Source organism: Rattus norvegicus, chromosome 4 (genome assembly GCF_036323735.1).
Source record: "Rattus norvegicus strain BN/NHsdMcwi chromosome 4, GRCr8, whole genome shotgun sequence".
In the NCBI taxonomy this organism is placed as follows: domain Eukaryota; kingdom Metazoa; phylum Chordata; class Mammalia; order Rodentia; family Muridae; genus Rattus; species Rattus norvegicus.
In genome coordinates, this window is record NC_086022.1 from 171,246,635 (window position 1) to 171,269,200 (window position 22,566).

The window sequence follows — 22,566 nt, forward strand, 5'->3', positions numbered from 1 at the left end:
TGAAGAAGAAAGGAAAAAGAAAAGGAACATTAAAGAATAACGAAAACAAGTCAAAACACGAGCTTTTACTTCAAAAACAAAGCCAAACCAACCAATTAAAAACAAAACAAAAACAAATCATAGTTACTGAATTGTAACTGCTTTTTAAGAAATAAACTTCAGCAGTGGCACAGTGGGACACACCTTTAATCCCTCTCTAGGGAGGAAGAGGCTGGCTGATTTCTGTGAGTTCAAGGCCAGACGGGTCTAAACAGTGAGTTCAAGGACAGCCAGATAAGATGCTGTCTTAAAAACCAAAGGGGAAAAAAAGTAATGTGATGTTATTACAGACATGCTTTTAATGAATTTGCGGAGGCTGAGGGGTGTGTGGGGGTATGTGTTGGTGGATAAGGTTACTCAAAGAAAAACACTTTACATCTAGAAAGGAGGTATAGGGCCTGTCGAGAGGGCTCAGCTGAGTTTGATCCCCAGAACCCACAAGGCAGAAGGAGAGGCCTAACTCTCACAGAGTGCTCTCTACCGATCACATACATATACACAAGTACATACATACACACACACACACACACACACACACACACACACACACACACACACACTGAAATCTCATACCATAACCCTAACCCAATTTAATCACAACCCTAATGCACCCCTAAGTGTCTGCTGGAAGATGTTACAACATGTTTTCTGTATCACCAGAGCTGCTCTCTCAGAACTCGCTTTCCCTCTTGCCCCTGTATCTATGCCACTGACAACTTAATCTTATCTGTTTATAGTCAAACAATTACTGTTTGAATTATTTCTCCAAATTTGCAACTCAGTTAAATAACACAGCTAGAGTTAAGTGGAGAAGGAAGTACAAACAGAGGCCAAGAGGAGTTGAGGACTTAAGATTCACACATCCAATCCTGCTTTAAACGCAGTTTAAAATATGTCCAAGGGTTGGGGAGATGGCTCTGTGGTTAAGTGCATAGAGGATCTGGGTTTAGTTCCCAGCACCCACGAGGTATTTCCAGTTCTGGGGGCTCCTGATGCCTTCTTTTGGGCTCCTCAAGTATGGCAAACAGAAGGCACACTTACATGCAGACAGGCAAAACACTTGTAAAATTAAATAAATCTTTTCCAGAGCATGGCTTTTATACACTTCTGTATGATAAGGTTATTTACATAATAAAATTGCAAAAACTGGGTAAAAGAAAAATAACAAGAGGACCTGAATTTGGATTCCCGACTAGGTATGGGAGTGCATGTCCGTAATTCTAGAGCTGGTATATGCAGACAGAGAGATCTGGGGAGCCACTGGCAGCCAATTTAACTGCATGGATGAGCTGTAGGTTCAGTAAGAGACCCTGCCTCAAAATAAGGGGGTGGGGGAGAAATAGAAGACACCCTCCATTGACCTCTGCTCCCCACGGGCAGGTATACACCCACGAATACACACAAGACAGGATTTGTAGTCTAAGCAATAAGAGACACAGTCTATAACTGATTCCATCTCAGCGGCACGGAGTAAGATCCGTGTTTAACTTACCACAACCAGGGTTTAGTGGCCCCCGATAAAGTCAGGTTAAACTGCACTTAACTAGGATGTCACAGAGAACAAAAGAAGCCAGCCAAGTCGAAAAGACAATTTCCTATCAACACAACGTGACTCAGGGAGGTATAACTTCACTCCCTTAGAGCCTTTCCTCTATAAAACAATCCTGTAGCACTCAGGAGGCTGAGGCAGGAGGATCACTGCATCTTTGAGGCCAGCCTGGGTTGTTGTATGAGTCCCAGACCAGTCATGGCTAGGGTGACTGCGTTTCACAGGGAAACACTGCAGTGGGAGCACGTCTCAGTGGTAGGTGAAGTTCAGAGAGTGCTGGAGGCTCTGGTTTGGATGCCAACACCACATGAAACTGGGCATGGTGGCCCATGCTTGTATCTCAGCACTTGGGAGGTAGAGGCAGGAAGATCAGAAGTGTAAGGTCATCTTCATCTTCATAGTGAGTTCAAGACCAGCCTGGGCTATGTGAGAGCTTGCTACAAATACCCCAGAAAAGCTTAAGTAGCTTAAGTACAGTCATTACATTGTTATCAACTCTGTCCTTGTTATTTTATAAGGCAAGGCAAGGACAGGAGATGGAGCAGCAATAGACTTGGGAGGAATGGTTACAGTATGCTGTAAACTCATAAATTTTCAGTTTAAATTTCCTTGTCTACTTGGAAATGTTTCAAAATATTAGAAGATAAATGCTCTTGCATTTTATTAATTTAAGCAGTCTCTATTCTGTTTTTATTTACTCATCCATTCATTTAGGGTGTGTATATGGAGGTGAGTGTGCCATGGTGTAAGTCTGGAAGTCAGAGGACAACTCATAATCCTTTCAACAAGTGGGTCCCTGGGATTGAACTCAGGCTGTCAGGCTGGGTGGCACTTGCCTCTAACCATTTAGTCATCTTACATTTCACTCTCAATAAATCTTCCCTGCTTTGTCTCTCTCAGGAAGTCATTCCGCATCTTACCTGCTTTCTACCCAATGGCAAATGACTAGTAGGATTGCATGATGCCCATCTCTCAAATGGTTTTATAGCTTTCAAAATGAACAAAGGAGGGTGGCTGAGGAGATGGCCGCTGCAAAAACCTGAGTTTGGATTCCCAGAACCCACACAAAAAGCTGAGGTTACACCACGTTTAACCCAGTGCTGCGGGGGTGGAGACAGGAGGGGCTTTGGAGCCCATTGGCTGTCCAATCTCGCTGAATCACTTCCGGTTCTGTGAGAAGCCGAGTCTCAAAAACATTCAAGTGGAGAGCAATGAAGGCTTGAAGTACCAGCCTACGTACACACAGGCACACCAGTACACACATACACACACTCATACAGACACACAAATCTCATCTTTTTAAAAAATGGAAGATGCAACGCGGAAATGTCATGAGAATGAACTAATGGATGATATGGGTACAAGTAGGGTGCCGATAACCTATCACGTGTACCCCAGCTACCCTCCACCACTAACACACCACACCAGGAGCCACTGCTGGACAAAGCAAAGGGATGGGGCACTTACAGAGCTGTGAGGTAGCCCTCGAGGTAGCCAGCCAGGAACATGATGATCTCATTGGACAGGATCTGAGAGCCGTACCCAGCTTTGATCTCCAGGACGCCCCAGCCTGTGGTTTGAATGGAGTCGTTGTAGAAGCCGTAGGCATCCCCTTTCTTGTCCAGAACCATCTTGATTTCCACCGCCTTCGTATCAGGTAACCAGTATGCAGTTGCATAGTGGACTCCTGTGGGAAAAGGGAGCCGTGAGGAATGCCACTCACCTGTGGCCTGCGCCTTCCCCCTGTGCAATCAACAGTCAGACATTTGCTTTTGAAGCTCTCTAGCCTACAGGCTCTGCAGATGGCTCAGTCAGTGAAGTTTTTGCTGAGCAAGTCTAAGGACCCGAGATTGGTCCCTGGCACCTGCCAGGTGTGATAACATGCATCTGTCATCCCAGTGCTGCGAGGGTGGGCACACGTGCCTCTCCACAGCTCACTGGGGTAAGAGACCTGTCTTGAAAAATATTAAAAGGTAGACAACATCCCAAGGAACAATTCCTGCGGTTGGCGTCTAGCTACACGCGTGTGCGTGGACGCACGCGCATGCACACGCGCACGCACACACACACACACACACCCATGCACACATAACACACGTAGGTATACACATACTAGTGTACACACCTGCCCCAAAATACACACAAATATTGCTGCACACACCTGTCCCAAAATAAACACACACACACACACACATACAGACACACACACACACACCACTATTTAAAAATAAAATTTTCAATTCCTTCTCTTGGTCTCACAGGTTCCTGTCCAGGTGTCCAGAAATGACCCATTCAGCTCTTCATCCCGCCAGGAACTGGCCAGCCCTGCTCATCTGTCCCTAGCATCTTTTGTTAACAGGCTAGAGATGGCTAATGAAGACTTAGGAAATAATCCTGCCTCCTAGGGAGCCACTGTCCCCACAGGACCCATGCACCCAAAACAGTTACTAATACCTAAACCCATGGTACATCCCTGGGGTCAGAGATTGTTTCTTTCCCATCTGGCACGGTGTTGAACGTTTGTGTAATGTCAGTGTCAACTGTCAACCAGAGAGGCCTCTGAGCCTAGCTGTCGGGGTGGGGTTTCATGATTTCATTAACTGGGATGGGAAGATCCACCCACTGTGGTGGCACTGTCCCCTGCCTGGGATCCCGGAATGTAGGGAGGGAGCTGAGTAGCCATGTGTATTTGTAACTCTGCTTCCGGACTGTGGATGTGACGTTGTGACCAGCTGCTCCGGGCTCCTCATAACTTGATTTTCCTGCCAGGATGGACTGTACCCTTAAACTGTGATCCAGAATAAACGCTTTCTCCCCTAAGTGGCTTTTGTCAAGGTATCCTGCACTCCCACAGGAAGAGACACTAAGTTTGTAATGCCAGTGCCCGGGGGCAGAGGTCGGGAGGCCCAGAGGCCCAGGCCAACTTGGGCTACCTAGCAGGTTTGAGCCCAGCCTGGATGACACAAGATCCTTTCCTAAGACACTAGAGGGAAAGCAAGGCTCTGAAGGGAAGGAGGGGTGAGCTCACAATGGGTGACTTGCCTAGCATGCCCCAATCTTCCAACAGTGGGTAAAGAAGCACAGAAACTGTGAAAGGCACGAACACCAAGAGAAGAAAGGAAGATGGAGTGGAGAAAGCATGCAGTGTGTAAAGCATCATTCTTTCTGAAAAACCGCCCAATACCTGCTGTGGTTGAAGAAAAAAAAAATGTACAGAGCAGGCTGCATGGCTCAGTGGGTAAAGTACTTGCTGCTAAACCTGACAGCCTAAGTTTGATACCCAAGACCCTGGTGGTATAAAGAGAAACTCATGCAAATTGTCCTCTGACCTCTACAGTACACTCCCACACTCCAATGCCATTATATACATACATACATACATACATACATACATACATACATACATACATAGCTATAATACAGTAGAAATAACCCTATTAAATGTAGGTGAGTATCAAAGAGGTGGAAGTAGGTCAGATGACTCTCAGGTTTGCAGCTGAAGATCCTGGACTGTGTAATCAAGGGACAAAGGGGATAAGAGAAAAATCAGAAAGGGAAAATACATTCATTTTAGACTCAATAACATCGCTAGTAGTCAGAAGGCAGGGAGTTCAGACTAGATATTGCTCTAGAGTTTATATTTATAAAAGGCAAATAGCAAAGTTCAGAACTGAATCAACGTTTTCTTATTTTGACGAAAATGTTGCCTATCAACCAGACAGTGAGGATATAGTCTTAATTTTAACCTGTACACTCACCCAGAAGATGGCCAGGATCTCAGGCTGAGACTGGCCTGAGTTATGACCTGGAAAAAAGGGTTTTTGTTGCTGTTGATCTGTTTAGGCATAGTTTCACTACTGTAGCCCAGGCTGGACTAGAACTCACCACCCTCCTGCCTCAGACTCCCAAATGCTAGAATTACAAACAGTATCATGAGTCCCTGCAGGGAGCCAAGCACTTCTGTTTCAGGAATTTTCTCAGGCTCTCTTTTACAGCCTTTTGTCTCCAGGAAACCTAGTCAGTTGTCTGTTCTGATCAGTACACCCGCAATTTACGGTTTAGGACGGTGATGAATTGGTCTTGGGCCCCGCGTGGCCTTCCCGCTTGCTTGTCTTTATAAGCTACTGCCCTGAAATAAAGTTTGAGAGCTTGATCAGATGACGACTTGCTCTCTTTCTTTGCGCCTCCTGTCCCCCATTCTTTCGCCTCCTCCCCAGGTCTCCACTGAACCCCCTGCAGGTCAGGGCAAAACCCAAGCAGAAAGCCTTTACAAAGGTCAAATGCAAGTCAAGTTTTGCCAATACCTTCCTGGTAGGCCTGGACTGATTGTACACGGCTGTAATCCCAGCACTCAGGAGGCTGAGGCAGGAAGATCACTACAGGTTTGAGGCTAGCCTTCTAGTCCCAGGCTGGCCAGGATAATAGAACAAGACCTGGTCTCAAAACACCACCACCACCACCATCATCACCGCCATGACCCCCACTCACCCACCCCCCCCCCACAGAAATTTTGGCAACAAATAAGAAACTGTTAAGGAAACTGACCAGTCACAGTTTAGCAACTGTAGACGTCTTCTTTAGAAATTTCCCTTTCAAATATAAAAATATGCTTTCAAGTCTCTTTCTGTCTCCAGAAGACATAGCAGATCTTTTTACTGGCCTCCCCCATCATACACACACACACAACTCACACACATACACATACACATACACACACACTCATACACACACATACACACTCACACATACACATACACTCCCCCCCACACATATACACACTCACACATATACACACTCACACACTCACACATACACTCACACACACTCACACACATATACACACTCACACATATACATACACTCTCACACATACACACACATACACACACTCTCACACATACACACATTCACACACACACACTCTCACACATTCTCACACACACTCTTATACACACTCACACATACACTCTCACACATACACACACTCTCACACATACACACACACTCATACACACTCACACATATACACACTCTCTCACCTACACTCTCACATATACAAACATTCTCTCTCACACACACACACTCACAAATACACACTCTGTCTCTCACACACATTCACACACACTCACATATACATATACTTTCTCACACACACTCATACCAGCCCTGGAAATGAGGAAGCAAAATGGCTTTCCTAACTAAAAACCAAGGCTGGGAGAAGTCACTAAACAGAAACCATGAAAGAAAGAGAAGTCCAGGGCTCCTCCCGCTTTCAGTTCCACCTTCAAAGCACGAGCACGCGCTTCAAAGCACGAGCACGCTTTACGCATCTTTCTCCAAATGTTACAGACCAACCAAGGGAAGTACCCAAGGGCTCACTCAGTTCTTATCCCCGCTGGAACAACCTCCTTCCCTGACCATACACGTTAGCTTCTGCACCTCCTTGCGAGGAGACCTCAGCCCAGTCCTTAGGAGAATTCACCCATAACAGCCTGCTACCCTGGAGCATGCTCTCAGAACTAGCCCCTAATAGACTCTGCTTAATCCACAGTTTTTATCGATTTCGTCTTGTTCTTCTGCGTCTGTGCTATTTCCCCACGTTCCTTAGAATGTTAATCTAACATACATTTCTACCATGGAAGAGCATTTCTATGTAGGGACAGATGTTGGAGAAAGTGGACTCGCGCGGGGAAAAGGCTATGTCCTTCTAACCCTGGCCTTGTTTTTAGCAGTTTAATTTAAGCAGAGCGGGTGTCCACCCACCCCTGTGAAGCTCGCTGTCACCCCGCCCCCCACCCCCACCTCCAATGATGTTTCTTTGGGCAATCTCATTTGGGTGCTCTAACTTATTTTTTAATTTATTTTATGAGTGTTTTGCTCACACATGTGGTCATGTACCACGTGCATCCCTGGTGCCTGTGTGTGCTTGATACCTTTGGAGGTCTGAAGAGGTTGTTGGATGTCTGGAACAGAAGTTAAGGATGGTTATAAGACTCTGTGTAGGTGCTGGGAATTGAACCCATGTTCTTTGTAATAACCAGCGCTCTCCCTCCTGATCCAGTTCTCCAGCCTTATTTGTTTATTTTGAGACGGTGTCTGATGTAGCACAGACTGGCTTACGGCTCCATAAACAGCCCATGAAGGCCTTGAACGCCTCACTCTCTGGCCTCCGCTTTCTAAGCTGCACAATTCTCAGCCTTGTGCTTATTCTTCCAATGAAAAGCAAATTTATCCAAACGTCAGTTCATTCACAGAAGTTAGTCTAACATCGCTCCCGTGACTGTGTTTGCAAACATAAGAGAGAGGCAAATGCCGAGCATGTCGACGTTCTTAGAATTGTGGGAATGAAGGATCATGTTCAAACGTGTTTCACAGCAACTCCTTCCAAATCAGCATCCGCATCTGAGTGAATGGAAATGCTACCCTACTGTACGTCATATTGTTAAATTGTTGTGTGTTCATTGAACTCACTGTGAAGCTGGACCTAGAGTCGGAGTCGCCCTGACCTCATTTCAGACAAAGCACGTTTGACTCAAGAAGTCCTCCAAGGTTGGGGTGGGGGATGAGCTCCCTACCCACAGGGGCGGGGAGGAGCAGGGCGGGACGAGGCGGGGCGGGGCGGGGCGGGGCAAGGGCAGAGAGTAGCAACATGGCCCAGGAGTGAAAACAGCGTCCTTGAGAACAGATAGAAATTAAACCATTTCCATCCGAGGTCACTGTTATTTACCCCACGATATAAAAGTGCCTGCAGTGAGAAAGGGAGTCAGAAGTTCATCCGTGGAGAGAAAGCCCAGTTTGGAACTCCAGCTGATGCCTCAACTTCCCTGTCAATTTCTACCGGAAATCCTGAAATGCTAAGTCTGAGGATGCTGTCTGTCAGTTATTTGTTCTTTGGTCTCAACCTAGGGGAACTCTCTGCCCCGACTCCTTCCTGGGAACTCTGGCTGGTGCTTTAATGGGGCTTTTCCAGTTGTAGATCATTCGTCAGGCTGTACAAAACAGTTACCTTAGAAAGAAATTCTTAATAAAGATGGAGGGCTTCTGATGGCTTTCATAATTTTCATGTAAAAACAAAACAACAGGGGTTGGGGATTTAGCTTAGTGGTAGAGCGCTTGCCTAGCAAGTGCATGGCCCTGGGTTCGGTCCCCAGCTCCGGGGGAAAAAAAAAAAAAGAAAAAAGAAAATACTGTTTAAAAACAAAACAACAAAACCTCAGATGTCCTCATTACATTTCTTGTGCACTTTACTATTCTATGTGAACTTATTTTTAATTAAAACAAAAACAAAACCTCTTGAGGTTAGTAAAAAAAATACTCATTCCTTCCATTTATTTATTCATTTATTTATTTCTGTGATTGAATAGTACTCTGTAGCTCAGGTTGACTCGAACTTACTATGTAGCCCAGGCTGGCTTCTATCTCATTTCAGTTCTTCTGCCTCAGGTTCCTGAGGCTGGTATTACAGGTGCGAGCTACCATGTGTGACTGGCTCTCATCTTCAGAACCTAACTGTCTTAGCTTCTCATTTTACGGAAGAGGGAATGACTCTCAACCTTAGATGACAGCATGGGCTAATGGATGGGTCCTATAGAGGGAGAAAGAAAAGAGTTTGAGCATGTGGGATACGTGAGAGAGACAGTAATATTGAGATTTACTGTTTAGATTGAGATGAGGGCAGGTTCGCTGATGTACCTCAGATGTGCTGCCTCTTTTACATGTACGTGTGTGTGTGTGTGTGTGTGTGTGTGTGTGTGTGTGACACCTTCTCCTACAAGGGCCCTCAGGAAACTGCTCTCTGGCTTCTAAATTTGCTTTGAGTTCTTACCAGAGTCACCAAAGGCATAACTGATTTGTGAGTTATGTAGTGTCCTTGAAAGAAACTAATGGTAGGTGTTCAGTTCCTCTGTGTGCAGAGGTCAAAACGCACGTCTCTGCCCAACAGAAAGATGGTTCCGGCAAATTCTCCCTGGGAATACAGCAGGGCTTCGAGAGTGGAATAGTGGCAGCCAGTCAGGGTCCCCTGGCTGTGGAGTGCTGACCGATCTCAATGGGCCTGGTGAGGAAGTGTGTGGAATAAACTCCTCCAGGCTCCATCCCAAGGACGGGAGAAGACCTGATGGTTCACACCTATAACCCCAGCGCGTGGGAAGCCGAGACAGGGGGATCACCATGATTCTAAAGTTAGCCTGGCCTCCGTAGTGAGATCTCCTCTCCCAAACAAACCCAAACCCAAACATGAATGGAAAAGGGCACATTTCCCTCATTTCTCTGGCAGTTCCTGTCCTACACGCTCATAAGATGCCCTGCCTCAGGTTAAAACCCTTTAAATGGCCTCCAGTGCTAAACCGCACAGATTCCCGTAGCGAAGCAAGACACGTGGGTGCAGCTGGAGCGAGGCACAGTGGAGTGCCGCACAGTGGAGTGCGACTGCGTGAAGCTGGGATAAACCTGAAGAACGGTTGAGAATCAACGAAGCACAGAATGCAGGAAATACCTAGAGATTTGCTCATTCTTCCTTCTTTTAGCCCCCTGAACACTAACTGGGCTCCATTCAGCTGTGGTTCTCCCCCAGGTCCCGCCCGCACTCCCTTTTGGCTGAGTGTCTCACTGTGTAGCTCTGGCTGGCCTGGAATTTGTTGTGTAGCTCAGGCTGGCCCTCAATTTATAGAGATTATCTTTCCTCTGCCTCCCAAGTGCTGGATTACAGGTGTGTCGCCACGACTGACGGATTTGTTACTCTGAGTCACCTCCCATTCAGGGCACTCAGTGAGACATATCTGTGCGTTTGGTGAGATGATCTCCATCACAGACTCCTAGAGAATGGGAGGGGAGTCTTGTCTGTCGCCACATCCACCCCTTTGGGCCTAGCACAATTCTTTCCTGATTACATGGCCACCTAAATCCCAAACCATCACCCGGACCAGAAGGTCACACACCTGGAGTTCATAGTATGTGGCATATGGGAGCGCACAGGCCGCAGCATGTGGTGGTGGGGGTCAGAGGACAACTTTGTGGAGTGTGCAGTCAGGTATCTCTCACCACCCTCATGTGAGTTCCAGGGATCGAACTCAGGTCAGCCTTGGGCCCCATGAAGCTTTGTGGTTGAGCTATTTCGCTGGCCCCTGTATATTGACTCATAATTTCAACATATGGATTAGGATGTTGGTCACTTGAGTTTATAAAGGTGCTTAAAGAGAATAATGCTTTGATAACTTGCCAGCCGCTCACGCTGGACCCGTTGTCAAAGCACCCGCCAGACTTGAGGAGGGAGGCCTTTCACAGCACTGGCAGCTTCTCTAAGGGATTTGTTCACTGTTATTAAACCTCAATCAAAAGACTTCCACAACTTCTTCCCCACCCCCAGAAGGATTGACACATGTCATGGGACATCCAGGGCTTTTCGGAGGACACAGAGTTGCAAGTTTTGCATAAACATTTCCTCATGATTTCACTAGGTCCACAACATTAGTAAGTTCCTCCTCTGCCCTAGTAAGGAGAAGTAACACACTAACGCCAGCACAAACTCACTAGCCACCCTTTAAAGCTAAAAATCAGAACACAGGAGCAATTGGAACATTGTTTGGGGACGAGAAGACCATGCTGGCGTGGTGGCTCTCACTTATGTCTAGTATTCAGGAGGGAGAGAAATGTAGATCTGAGGTTCCGGGTTAGCCTGATCTACACAGTGTGTTCTAGGCTAGCCAGAGCTACATAATGAGACACCATCTTTTAAAAAAAGTACTAAAGAATTTCCACATTAAGAATAAGCCACGGAGCAACCAGTAGGCCCACTTTGGTCAACTGAGATATATAACTGCTGTCAGGGTTAGAGCAGCCATTTGGACCCAAACCTGTAGTCAGTCATGACACCTTAAGGAGACTATACGACGGCCAGGATAGCAAGTGCTTCCCACCAGCTGATTCCAGTCCCCAGTGCCCAGTCAGGGCAGATGAGTCAGGTCCCCAGTCAGCCTGACAGTTATATTTCTAATGAATAATTAATGATGAATCTGGGAACAGACTTGGGCGTGTATCAGGGTGAATTGTCTCCCTTAGATCTGATCACAGCTGGTATGATGCACATACTGGCTTCTGGAGTCTAGCCCTGCCAAGAAGGAGAACCAGTTTTACCAAGGAATGTGCTACATCTCGAGTCTCGCAGAGGTCGGCCCATCTCTCTCTAGTGACCACCCCATTTCGCCATGCATTCTGCTTAAAAAGATAATTCTCAGATGGCAGCGGGGGTTGAGAGAGGAGGTGGCTTGATGGCAGAGGCTGTGTTTTAATATTCGTGAAGCTCTGGGTTCAATCCCCAGTATAGAACACACACACACACACACACACACACACACACACACACACACACACACAAACCATACAAGGAAGTTCTAAAAAAAATCCATGTGTGCTTCCCAGAGTACAAAGAGAGGTCACACTGTCATCTGTGCGCTGTCTGTAATAGTTTGAACAGTATGAAGAAACAGCCGCCAAACAATTTGCCAATATCTGAAATAAATAAAACCTGACAGCTCAGCAGTTAAGGGCACTAACTGCTCTTCCAGAGGTCCTGAGTTCAATTCCCAGCAACCACATGGTGGCTCACCGCCATCTGTAATGAGATCTGATGTCCTCTTCTGGTGTGTCTGAAGACAGCTACTGTGTACTCATACGATAAATAAATAAATCTTTAAAAAAAAAAAAGAACACAAATAAAACCTGAATTCAAAAATTAAAGAGGTGGGCCAGTTAAGATGGCTTCAGGGTGTCCTGTCTAGGGTGAATGTGTTATTTCCTCTTCCCCAGGACAGCTAGGACAGAACCTACTAAGCTCACAGTACTGAGCGCTAGGTACCTTTGGGAGCACAGGGAGATAGCAATGTCTCTGCTGTTTTATGATTTAAGTTTTAGGTAGTCTACTGGAAGGTTGAGGAAGCTCCACTACAACAACATACTGAAATGAGGGAGAAGGGACATCACATGTGTTTCAAATAGCCACAGCAGGAATCCTTAGCCATCCCCAGAGCCACGGGGGATGAACATACAGCTAAATCAGGGGAGACGCCAGGCACTTCTGGACCAGCGCCTTCTGATCCCACAAGCCTGTGCTCACTGGAAAGATTCCAGGCAAGACTGAGGGAAGCAGAGTTTGAAAGCAAACACCTCAACATGGGAAGGGTGCAGGTCCTTGTTGAGGGAAGGTAACAAGAAAATCAGCAATTTTCTTGCATTCCTGCATAGGTCAGCACAGAGAACACTACGTAAATCAAAGTAATCCTCTCCGGATTTGACTTTTGGGATCTTCCAAGTCTATGTATCCCACAACGCATTTTGGTCTTCTTGAAAATGGAAGCAAATGGAAGAGTAAGATTGGAAGGAGACCTGCTGGGGCCTGTTTTACTGACAGGAAGGATTACACCAGTGCCCTCGGGCAACCCAGCTACCTTATCGCTTATGCAAATTCTTGACTTCCCCCCAGTCCCAGTCTCTGCACTGTAGAATGGAGACTTTAATCCACTTTAGGATTCTGAGGCCATTGGGAGGAAATAACTCAGCAGCCTTAGGCTCTGGCCTTGGCCCGTATCTAGATGACATAGCCAGTGTGCTGTCAATTCTCTTGAGCCAAAGTCACTTGTCTACTTTTAGAAGCAGAACAAAGGTCAGTCAACTCGAAATCACGCTTCAGTCTGATTTGGATAAATCTCTGGACTGGAGCCTTTTGGACCAGTCGAGGTTGTCTGGGTCAAGATGTAGGACAGGAGAATTCAGGCCAAAACTTTTTAAGTTGGTGGAGCCCTTGTGCCTACTTTAAATGCCACCGCTGATCTACCTCAGGGCTGGAGCGTAACCTTCCAGGTTCCCCACCAAGAAATACGACCCAAGACTCCCCTAGATGCAAACATACTGGGACTCTGGCCAACCGTGGGCTGGGGGTGCAGGGCGGCGCCCCTAGTCCGCGGTCGCGCGTTTTGCTCACCTGCTGAGTTGTGCTTCTCAGCGGCGCCGGCAGCCCAGGGAGACTGCAGCAGCAATGGCAGCAGCAACAGCAGCGGCGATGGCGGCCTGAGGCTCCTGCCATGACTGCGGTGGCACATCGCTCCTCCGCTGTGACCTCTGCCTGGTTGGATTAGGTCCCGCTGGCGCCGGTGGTGACAGCTGTTGCAAGAGCCGCACTTGAAGGGTGGCAGCGGGGCGCTGCGTTGCAGAGGCCGGGACGATCTTAACTTTCTTCTGACATTAGTCTTGCCTGCTTGGGCGCTTCACGTGGCCTTGGGAACCAACCTTCGTCCTATTGAGCCCCGGGCTAGGATAGGCGGATCCTCTCCGTCTGGAATGACCCTCCAGCCACCTGTGGGCCGGGCCGGGAAAGTTCTCGGCTGCTTTTGGGAAGTGCAGGGGCCGCGCTGCTTTCTCTGGCTGTCTCCTGCAGGTTGGGGCTCAAGGCTAAGGCTTGGCCCCAGCGGCCGCGGAAAAAGAAACCGAGGCAGCGGTGGGTCGCATGCCTCCCCGCAGGTCGGATCCTGTGGCCTTCTGTCTTCTCAGGTCCCTCATCCGTCAGGAACCAGGGCTTCTTGCGCCAGCCAGTGTGACCTCAGGAGCTCAGCACTTCCAGACCTTGGCTTTGTGTCTTCATTGGCCAGAGCTGATTCGCACGGGGCTCGAAGCAGATCCACCCCTGACCCCCTATAGAGACCCATGTCTGGGCAGGACTGGCTGAAGGTAACATTGTGAAGTTGGCCCAGGGTGCCCTAGGTGACATTGTGAAGTAGGCAACGGGCTTCAGGCTGACTGAGCTCACCTTTTGCTACTGAACCCAGCCAAGCAAACCCCCTGTAGCCAGGTTTGTAATCCCAGCGTTCCAGAGGCCGAGGCAGGAGGATTGCTCAAAGTCTGAGGACAATTTGGGCTACCGAATGAGACCTTGTCTCCAAAGACCAAATTAGAAAAAAAAATCCAGATAAACAAATAAATATTTTTAATAAATATTAAAGAAGTAATGAAGAAGTGCCTTTGCTAGAGGAAGAAATGTATTTGTCCTTGCTAGAAACGACACATGTGAATTATGAAAAATACAAATCACAATTCCATTTGGTAATATTCATTTCGTGGAGGGAGAAGCTGCGGGCATTATAGGGACTGCACATAAAATAAAATCGAAGGCGAACTGAACCTTTGGGTCATGTGGCACATGGTTGGCGAAGTGTCACCCCGAATATTCCAGGCACGTCTACATATTGCACTCTGTGACCTCGTTGACCCTTCTGATGCCAGGAGGCAAGTGCTCAGAAGTGACTCTCTGAGGATGCCTAATGGGAGCTGGGCTCACCCACCTGCTGATTTGTTGGCCGGGTATTTATTGATATCAGTGTTCCAGGATAGAGCCCTACCTATGTGACACTCTGTCCATAGAACATCAGTCCAGTCAAGGAAGTGATTGGCTTGATTTGTATAAGCAAATTAATTGGATTAGACTTCCTTAAACTCAGCACTGATGAAATTCTGCCCAGTTATTTCCTTGGTGTGTGAGAGCATACGTGTGTGTGTGTGTGTGTGTGTGTGTGTGTGTGTGTGTGTATGTGCATACGTGCGTGCGCACATGCACACACTGAGACCTTGAACTCGATCCTTGAAAGTGCCTCTAGATGGTATCCAATATTCCCCAAGGTGAAATACTGCCCCTAGCCGAGCACCATTAATGTAAGATGTGGTACATTTGACACATGTAAGTTGTGGGTTTTAAACATCCAAACGAATAGTGACAGCAAACTCTAGGCGAGAGGGTCCAAGGATATTGGTTTCGAAATTGTAACTGGAGTGAATAGGGATCTGACAGCCCTAGCAGGCTAGCCTCAGCCCCCCACCCTGTGATGGCTGATCTTAGTTGTCAACATAACACATCTCAGAAAAAGCAATTGAGAAATCGCCGCTGTCAAATTCGATTATAGGCGTGTTGTGGGACACTCGTCTGATCGCTAACTGATGTAGAAGGGCCAGTCCTGTGGTCAGCACCATCTCTAAGCAGGGCGGGCCTGGGCCATATAAGAAAGGTAACAGAATATGTGCCTGGAAGCAAGCCAGTAGGGTTCCCCCATGGTCTGTGCTCCGGGTTCCTGTTCTGACTTTCCTTCAGTGAAGGGCTGAAAACTGAAATACACTCTTTTCCACTCCAGTCAATATTTTATGGCAGTCAGGGAGCAAACTAGAACACATCCCCACCACACTCATGAAAGAGAAAAAGAGAGGGGGTTTGTCCTCTTCCCAGTGGCCACGTTAGGAAGATGAACAAAGGGATCCGGTCACCCCAAGTTCACCCTCAGGGTCCTGACATGAGTTTTAGGTTTGAATAGAGCAGAAAGGGTATGCATGCCAAGCGGTCCTGGTGATGGTGTGGTCCTGCCTATCAGTCCTCAGAACCGTTGGACTCTCAGGGATACAAACCCTCCCCTACTCCTCAGCCCTGCCCTGGCCCCATGGCCAGCACCAGGCTTCAGTCTTTTACTTGCCACAGTGGGAGATTCTCAGAGAAATTCTAGTCTCTTGGGAAAATGTTAGTTTCAGTAAAATGGAATTTGAAAACTACCCCTGGTCCTTTGAAAGGTTTCTCTGAGAAGAAGCCCTAGCATTGCTCAGTGTTAGAATGCTTGCCTGGCCTGTGTTGAAGGCCTGGGTTCAATCTCCACCACCACAGGCTGCAAAACACAAGGAAAGGAGCCAGAGGAGTAGGAGGAACCCAGTCTGATGGATGGACACCCCTTACACACACACACACACACACACACACACACACCCTACACATACACACATACACACACAAACATACCCTACACATACACACACCTCCTACACATACACACGCATACACCTTACACATACACACATACACAAAAATACACACACCCTATACACACACACACATACACACCTTGCACATATACACACACCCCTACACACACACCCTACACATACACACATACACACACACCCTATGCATATACACACATATACACAAACACACAACCCTATACATACATATATACACACACATGCACACAAACACCCTATACATACACACACATACACACACACCCTACACATACACACACAGACACACAAACACACACTCTACAATACACACTCTATACACACATAACACGACAACACACAGACCACACCAAAAGTAACATATACATGACACAACACACAGCACCCATACCCCAAACCATATACATCACACACACACACACACACACACACACACACACACACACACACACACACACACCACTCTCCTCTTCCCATGGAAACAGCAGAAAGGAAAAATACCCAAGCTGCACCCCTCCTTGGGATTTAGAAGAAGTGGAGGTGCAGTGGAGGTGTCAATGGAGGTGGCAGTGGAGGTGTCAGTGGAGGTGCAGTGGAGATGTCAGTGGAGGTACAGTGGTGGTGTCAGTGGAAGTGTCAGTGGAGGTGCAGTGGAGATGTCAGTGGAGGTACAGTGGTGGTGTCAGTGGAAGTGTCAGTGGAGGTGCAGTGGAGATGTCAGTGGAGGTACAGTGAAGATGTCAGTGGAGGTGCAGTGGAGGTGCAGTGAAGATGTCAGTGGAGGTGCAGTGGAGGTGCAGTGAAGATGTGCAGTGGAGGGGCAGTGGAGGTGTCAATGGAGGTGCAGTGGAGGTGTCAGTGGAGGTGCAGTGGAGATGTCAGTGGAGGTGCAGTGGAGGGGCAGTGGAGGTGTCAATGGAGGTGCAGTGGAGGTGTCAGTGGAGGTGCAGTGAAGATGTCAGTGGAGGTGCAGTGGAGGTGCAGTGGAGGTGTCAATGGAGGTGTCAGTGGAGGTGCAGTGGAGGTGCAGTGAAGATGTGCAGTGGAGGTGCAGTGGTGGTGTCAGTGGAGGTGCAGTGGAGGTGCAGTGAAGATGTCAGTGGAGGTGCAGTGGAGGGGCAGTGGAGGTATCAATGGAGGTGCAGTGGAGGTGTCAGTGGAGGTATCAATGGAGGTGCAGTGGAGGTGTCAGTGGAGGTGCAGTGGAGGGGCAGTGGAGGTGCAGTGGAGGTGTCAGTGGAGGTGCAGTGGAGGGGCAGTGGAGGTGCAGTGGAGGGGCAGTGGAGGTGTCAGTGGAGGTGCAGTGGAGGTGCAGTGGAGGTGTCAGTGGAGGTGCAGTGGAGGGGCAGTGGAGGTGCAGTGGAGGTGTCAGTGGAGGTGCAGTGGAGGTGTCAGTGGAGGGGCAGTGGAGGTGTCAGTGGAGGGGCAGTGGAGGTGTCAGTGGAGGTGCAGTGGAGGTGCAGTGAAGGGGCAGTGGAGGTGTCAGTGGAGGTGTCAGTGGAGGTGCAGTGGAGGTGCAGTGAAGATGTCAGTGGAGGTGCAGTGGAGGGGCAGTGGAGGTGTCAGTGGAGGTGCAGTGGAGGGGCAGTGGAGGTGTCAGTGGAGGTGCAGTGGAGGGGCAGTGGAGGTGCTCGGAAAGACAGTTGCCTCTTCCTCTTCAACAAAATGGGTTCTTCCTCTGGCCTGGGTGGAGTCAGGATGCTCATCTTTGTGCCAAAGATTAGAACATTACATCCAGTTGTCTGTAGCTGGGCCTGTCACTGCCTGGACTGGAGGCTGACCCTCCAGAAAAACTAGTTTACCTAAAGATGTACTGACCAGGTAGAGGACTAAGAACCCCTTGGTGTCAGTTCCAAGCCTTTCCTGAGCCACTCCTGAAGCGAGGGCGTCACGATCACTCTTCCAAATTCCAATTAAACAAAATAAAATGAAACTTTTCCTTTTCCTTCTTTTCCTTCTTTCCTCTTGGACACCAACCCATGCTTAACCTGACACCCTGGGCTTTCTCATTCTGTCTAAAGTCACACAACCCCTATGCCTTGCTTGCTGGACACGCTGGCCTTGGACTTAAAAACAAACGCTTCTACCTCCTCCTAGCAGCTACGGAGATTTATCGTCGCTCGCCTGCCCTGTCCTGGTATTTTTCTTTCAAACTCTAAACAAAACAACCAAAACCAAAACCAAAAAACACCAAACAAATAAAATCACTCTTCAAACTTCATTGTGAGCCCATTTTAAATTATTTTTTAAAGTTTTTTTTTCCCAAGTCTAGGGTATAGAGTGTACTAGAAGCTGCATTTGTTTTTAGATTTCTAAAAAAGCTACGTTCATTGAGAAAGTCATGTGTATGCTCCAGCACTTGTATGGACATCAGAGGGTAGCCCTCAGGAATTGGTTTTCTCCTCACGCCATCTAGGAACCAGAGATGGAATTTAGCCAATTAGACTCATGCTTGCCCGGCCTCCCAGCCCCATATGAGCCCAAGACAGCACCCTGATCTCCCTCGTAACCACTGTGCCCCAAGGAAATGTCTAGTGGGCATGTGGTGGCCACTTGAGCATTACCAGAGGGGCTCAGGCTCTTGACAGTGGGCAGAGAACCCCAACTGGCTGCCCATCACCCAGAGCGAAGGGAAGCAGGAAGGAGGAATGATGTCAGCCAGCCTTCAAAGAGGTTGAAGCAAAAGGTTCATGAACTCAAGACTGGCCTGGGCTAGTGGAACCTAGTTCACGTAATCCCATATGGTTCTATCCTGGTTAGATTAACTGTCGATTTGACACAGCACAGAAATCACCTGAAAAAAAAAAAAAAAAAGAAAAGAGTCTTAACTGAGGAATTGTCTTTACCAGGTCGTCTGTGAGAATGTCTATGAGGGAGTGTCTTCATTGTCAATTGATATGGGAGGCTTCCGGCCACTGTGGGTGGCATGATTCCCCGGAAATGTGATCCTGGGGTATAGAAGGAAGCTAAGGAGGGACCCTCGTGAGCCACCAAGCAGTTTTCCACCACAGCTTCTGCTTCTGGATTCTTGCTCTGAGACCCTGCCTTCCCCCCAGTGATGAAGTGTGACCCGGAAGTGTAAGCCCAATAAAACCTCTCTTCTTCGAGCTCGCTTTGAGACTGAGTGTTTTTATCACAGTCACAGAAAGGGACCTAAAACAGAGCCAAGTCCTCAGGCCCCTGCCCAGTCCACATCCCTCTCCCTTCCCTTGAGCTCTTTCTTACTTCGGGAGGGAAAGGGGAGCTTTGTATTGACTGAGTATTGGGTAGGTATGTGTCTAAAGAATCCTTCTCTTGACTCAGTGGGATGTGGTTTGGCTTATTACTGTCAGGACTTGTGTGTTATCTGTTGCCACCACCTGTGGCCTTGGGAAAAGATTCCCACATACTCTGTATCACTGAGGGTAACGCATGCCATTGGTGATAACCAACCCCAGATTTTACCGCAACACAAGTTTATTATTCTACCAATCCAGTGTGGGAGTTCTTCACTCATAACTGACTTTCCTCCATGTAGGCATCCAGGAGCCTGGTGTCATCTTCTGGCTTTAGCATCCTCCGAAGGCAGAAGTTTCCAAACACTTTGATGCTATCGTTTATAAATGGTCTTGGAGTCCCACTAAAATACAGCAAAGGCTTAAAATCAAAAGAAATACCTAACGGTTTAAAACACGTATTTTATGTTTATTCATGGGTTTGCATTTGAGTACCCGTCGGGCCGGAAAGCGCGCAGGAAACTTCCTGATGTGGATGGTGGGGAGTGGCCTCGGGTCTCCTGGAAGAGCAGCATGTGCTCTGACCGCTGAGCCGTCTCTCCAGCACCTTCGTCCAACAGCTTGTCAACTTCCTGCTAGCTACTCACCGCCATTCCCCTGTTTAGAATTCCCAAAAGGTATCACGCTCCGTTGATTGACTATGATGTCAGATGTTAGGGAAGAGCGCTGGACCAAAGGCCTTGGAGTCTTTTCTTTCTGCCACAGACAAGACTACTCCTCAGTCACTTCTGTTCCTCCTCATTGACAGGAGCCAGGCCTGCAGTCGCAGCGACTGTGCTGATAGGACTGTGAAGCACAGGTCTGAGAGGAGCTGTCACCGATCACCACAGAAGCAGCACAGACCTTTGACCCATTCATAGAGACTTTGGTACTCAACAGGCATCCCAGTGAGGCCTTAGGCTCTTTCTCAGACTCCTCCGGGTGTGTGGTAGTGGCAGTAGGGACTTAATGACTCTCTCACCTCATGGTGGGTTCATCCCCAGCCCATGTTCCCCTTGCTCATTGCCAAGCTATGGTTCCAGCACCACATGGGACTTGTGGCTGCTCTACAAGGCCTGCATGCTCATGGGCTACAGTGTGGGAGTTGGAGTATCATCTCCCGGTAATTCAAAACCGGTCTGGTTTTGAATTTGCTTACTAAACATCTCCACACCCCAAACCACCCTTCCGAGGGCGGCCCCACCCGGGCAGAGCTGCTCCCATGGCCTTGTACTTCCCTTAGCAGATCTTCAGATGTGTTCTTACCTCTGTGCCTGGGAGCTGATCCCAAGTTACACGCAATCACATTCCAAGGTACCGAACAGGTTATTTCTCCCTGGGTGAAATGTTGAGGTTTGTTTTGTTGCTATGTATTGTAATGATAAATTCTATACCCAAAGGTCTTTTGTTTACAAGCTTTTGTTGTGCAAACTTTGTTCCTAGATTTAAAACAGTTGGTTGAATAAAATTGGCTACAGCCAATTACTGGAGGGATTAGAGGTGGGTGGATTTGGAATGACCTAGTTGGGGGTGGGCGTGGAGTGGGGGGTTGGGGGGGGGGAGACAAAAAGGAGGAGGAAGAAGCCCGGAGAGGAAGCTGCCATGACAGGAAATATTTGATGAACACTTGGCCAAGAGTCTGGGGTATAGCACTGAGGAAGCAGCCAGGCCATCAGTTAGAAGAGTAGATAGTTGTCAAAGCCAAATAAAACAACCATTGTCTGAGTCTCATTTATTTGCACGCTAGTTGGGGAGAAGCTTAAATTGGTTGCACTACATTGAGTGGGCCAATTCAAGCCAGATTAGGTTATATTAAAGGCAGGTTCACTAGCCCCAAGGACTGAAGCCATGGGAGTAGCCATGGAGGGGATGCAGGGAGAGAGAAAGGACAAGCACAGGCTCGTGTGCCAGAATCGGACTGAGGACTGAGGGATGTTAGGAGGACCTGGAGGCCAGGTCTGCTTTGATATGTAAAATACGCACCTCAGTCTCTTGTCCCTGCGTCCAAAACCAAACAGTGCCCTTCCTCAGTCTGCCCTGTGCTTTTGTCTCTGTTTTGTCCCACTTTGAAAATTAAGGTTTTGAATGTTTCAAAAAGAAATTCCCTTCTTCAAAAGTAAGCTTTTTAATGGCTTTTGAAAACAGTTGTCTCTGTACACACAAAGCCTCCAAAAGCCACAAAATATGTTCTGATTTTCCAATGGATTTATTTTCTCCTCCTTTGAGCAATAATAACTCGGAGTAATTTTTGTGGTAGAAGACTAACTAGGTTAAATTGTATGTATGTGTGTCTGAGAGAAAGAGAGAGAGAGAGAGAGAGAGAGAGAGAGAGAGAGAGAGAGAGAGAGAGAGAATGAATGAATGAATGAATGAATGAATGAATTTGCCATAGGCTGTATATGGAGGTCAGAGAGAAATTTTATGGAATCATCTCTCTTCTTCCACCTTATATGGTATATTAGTCAATGTTCTCTAGAGTCACAGAACTTATGCAATATATATATATATATATATATATATATATATATATATATATATATATACACGTTTATATGAATTTACTGGAATGACTTACAGTCTGCAGTCCAACTAACCCAACAATGGCCAGCTGTGAATGGTAAGACCAAGAATCTAGTAGTTTCTCAGTCCCACGAGGCTAGTTGTTCCAGCTGCTCTTCTGTATAAACTGGAATCCTACAGAAGTCGGTTCCAACAGATGTGCTGGCAAGTAAGTGCAGGCAGGTGAAAAGAGTCAGTCTTCCTTCTTCTAATGTCCTCATGTAGGTCTCCAGAAGGTATGACCCAGACTAAAGGTGTGCACCACCACGCCTGGATCTGGAACTTGCTGGCCTTGAACTCTGAGATCTTGAGATCTGCTTGCCTTTGTCTCCTGGGATTAAAGGC

The 22,566-nt window shown here is 47.6% G+C and overlaps 1 protein-coding gene across 1 annotated transcript in view; it reads right to left on the bottom strand.

Moving 5' to 3' along the window:
* Plbd1 (phospholipase B domain containing 1) overlaps positions 1-13,854 on the bottom strand; it is a 56,291-nt gene extending 42,437 nt beyond the window's left edge. Inside the window, exons 1-2 of the mRNA NM_001013927.1 lie at positions 13,563-13,854; positions 3,056-3,275 (exon numbers count right to left, since the gene is read on the bottom strand). Coding sequence (NP_001013949.1) covers positions 3,056-3,275; positions 13,563-13,680 — 338 coding nt within the window. The 5' untranslated portion in view covers positions 13,681-13,854. The remainder of the gene's footprint in view (positions 1-3,055; positions 3,276-13,562) is intronic.
* Between the last annotated feature and the right edge of the window lie 8,712 nt (positions 13,855-22,566).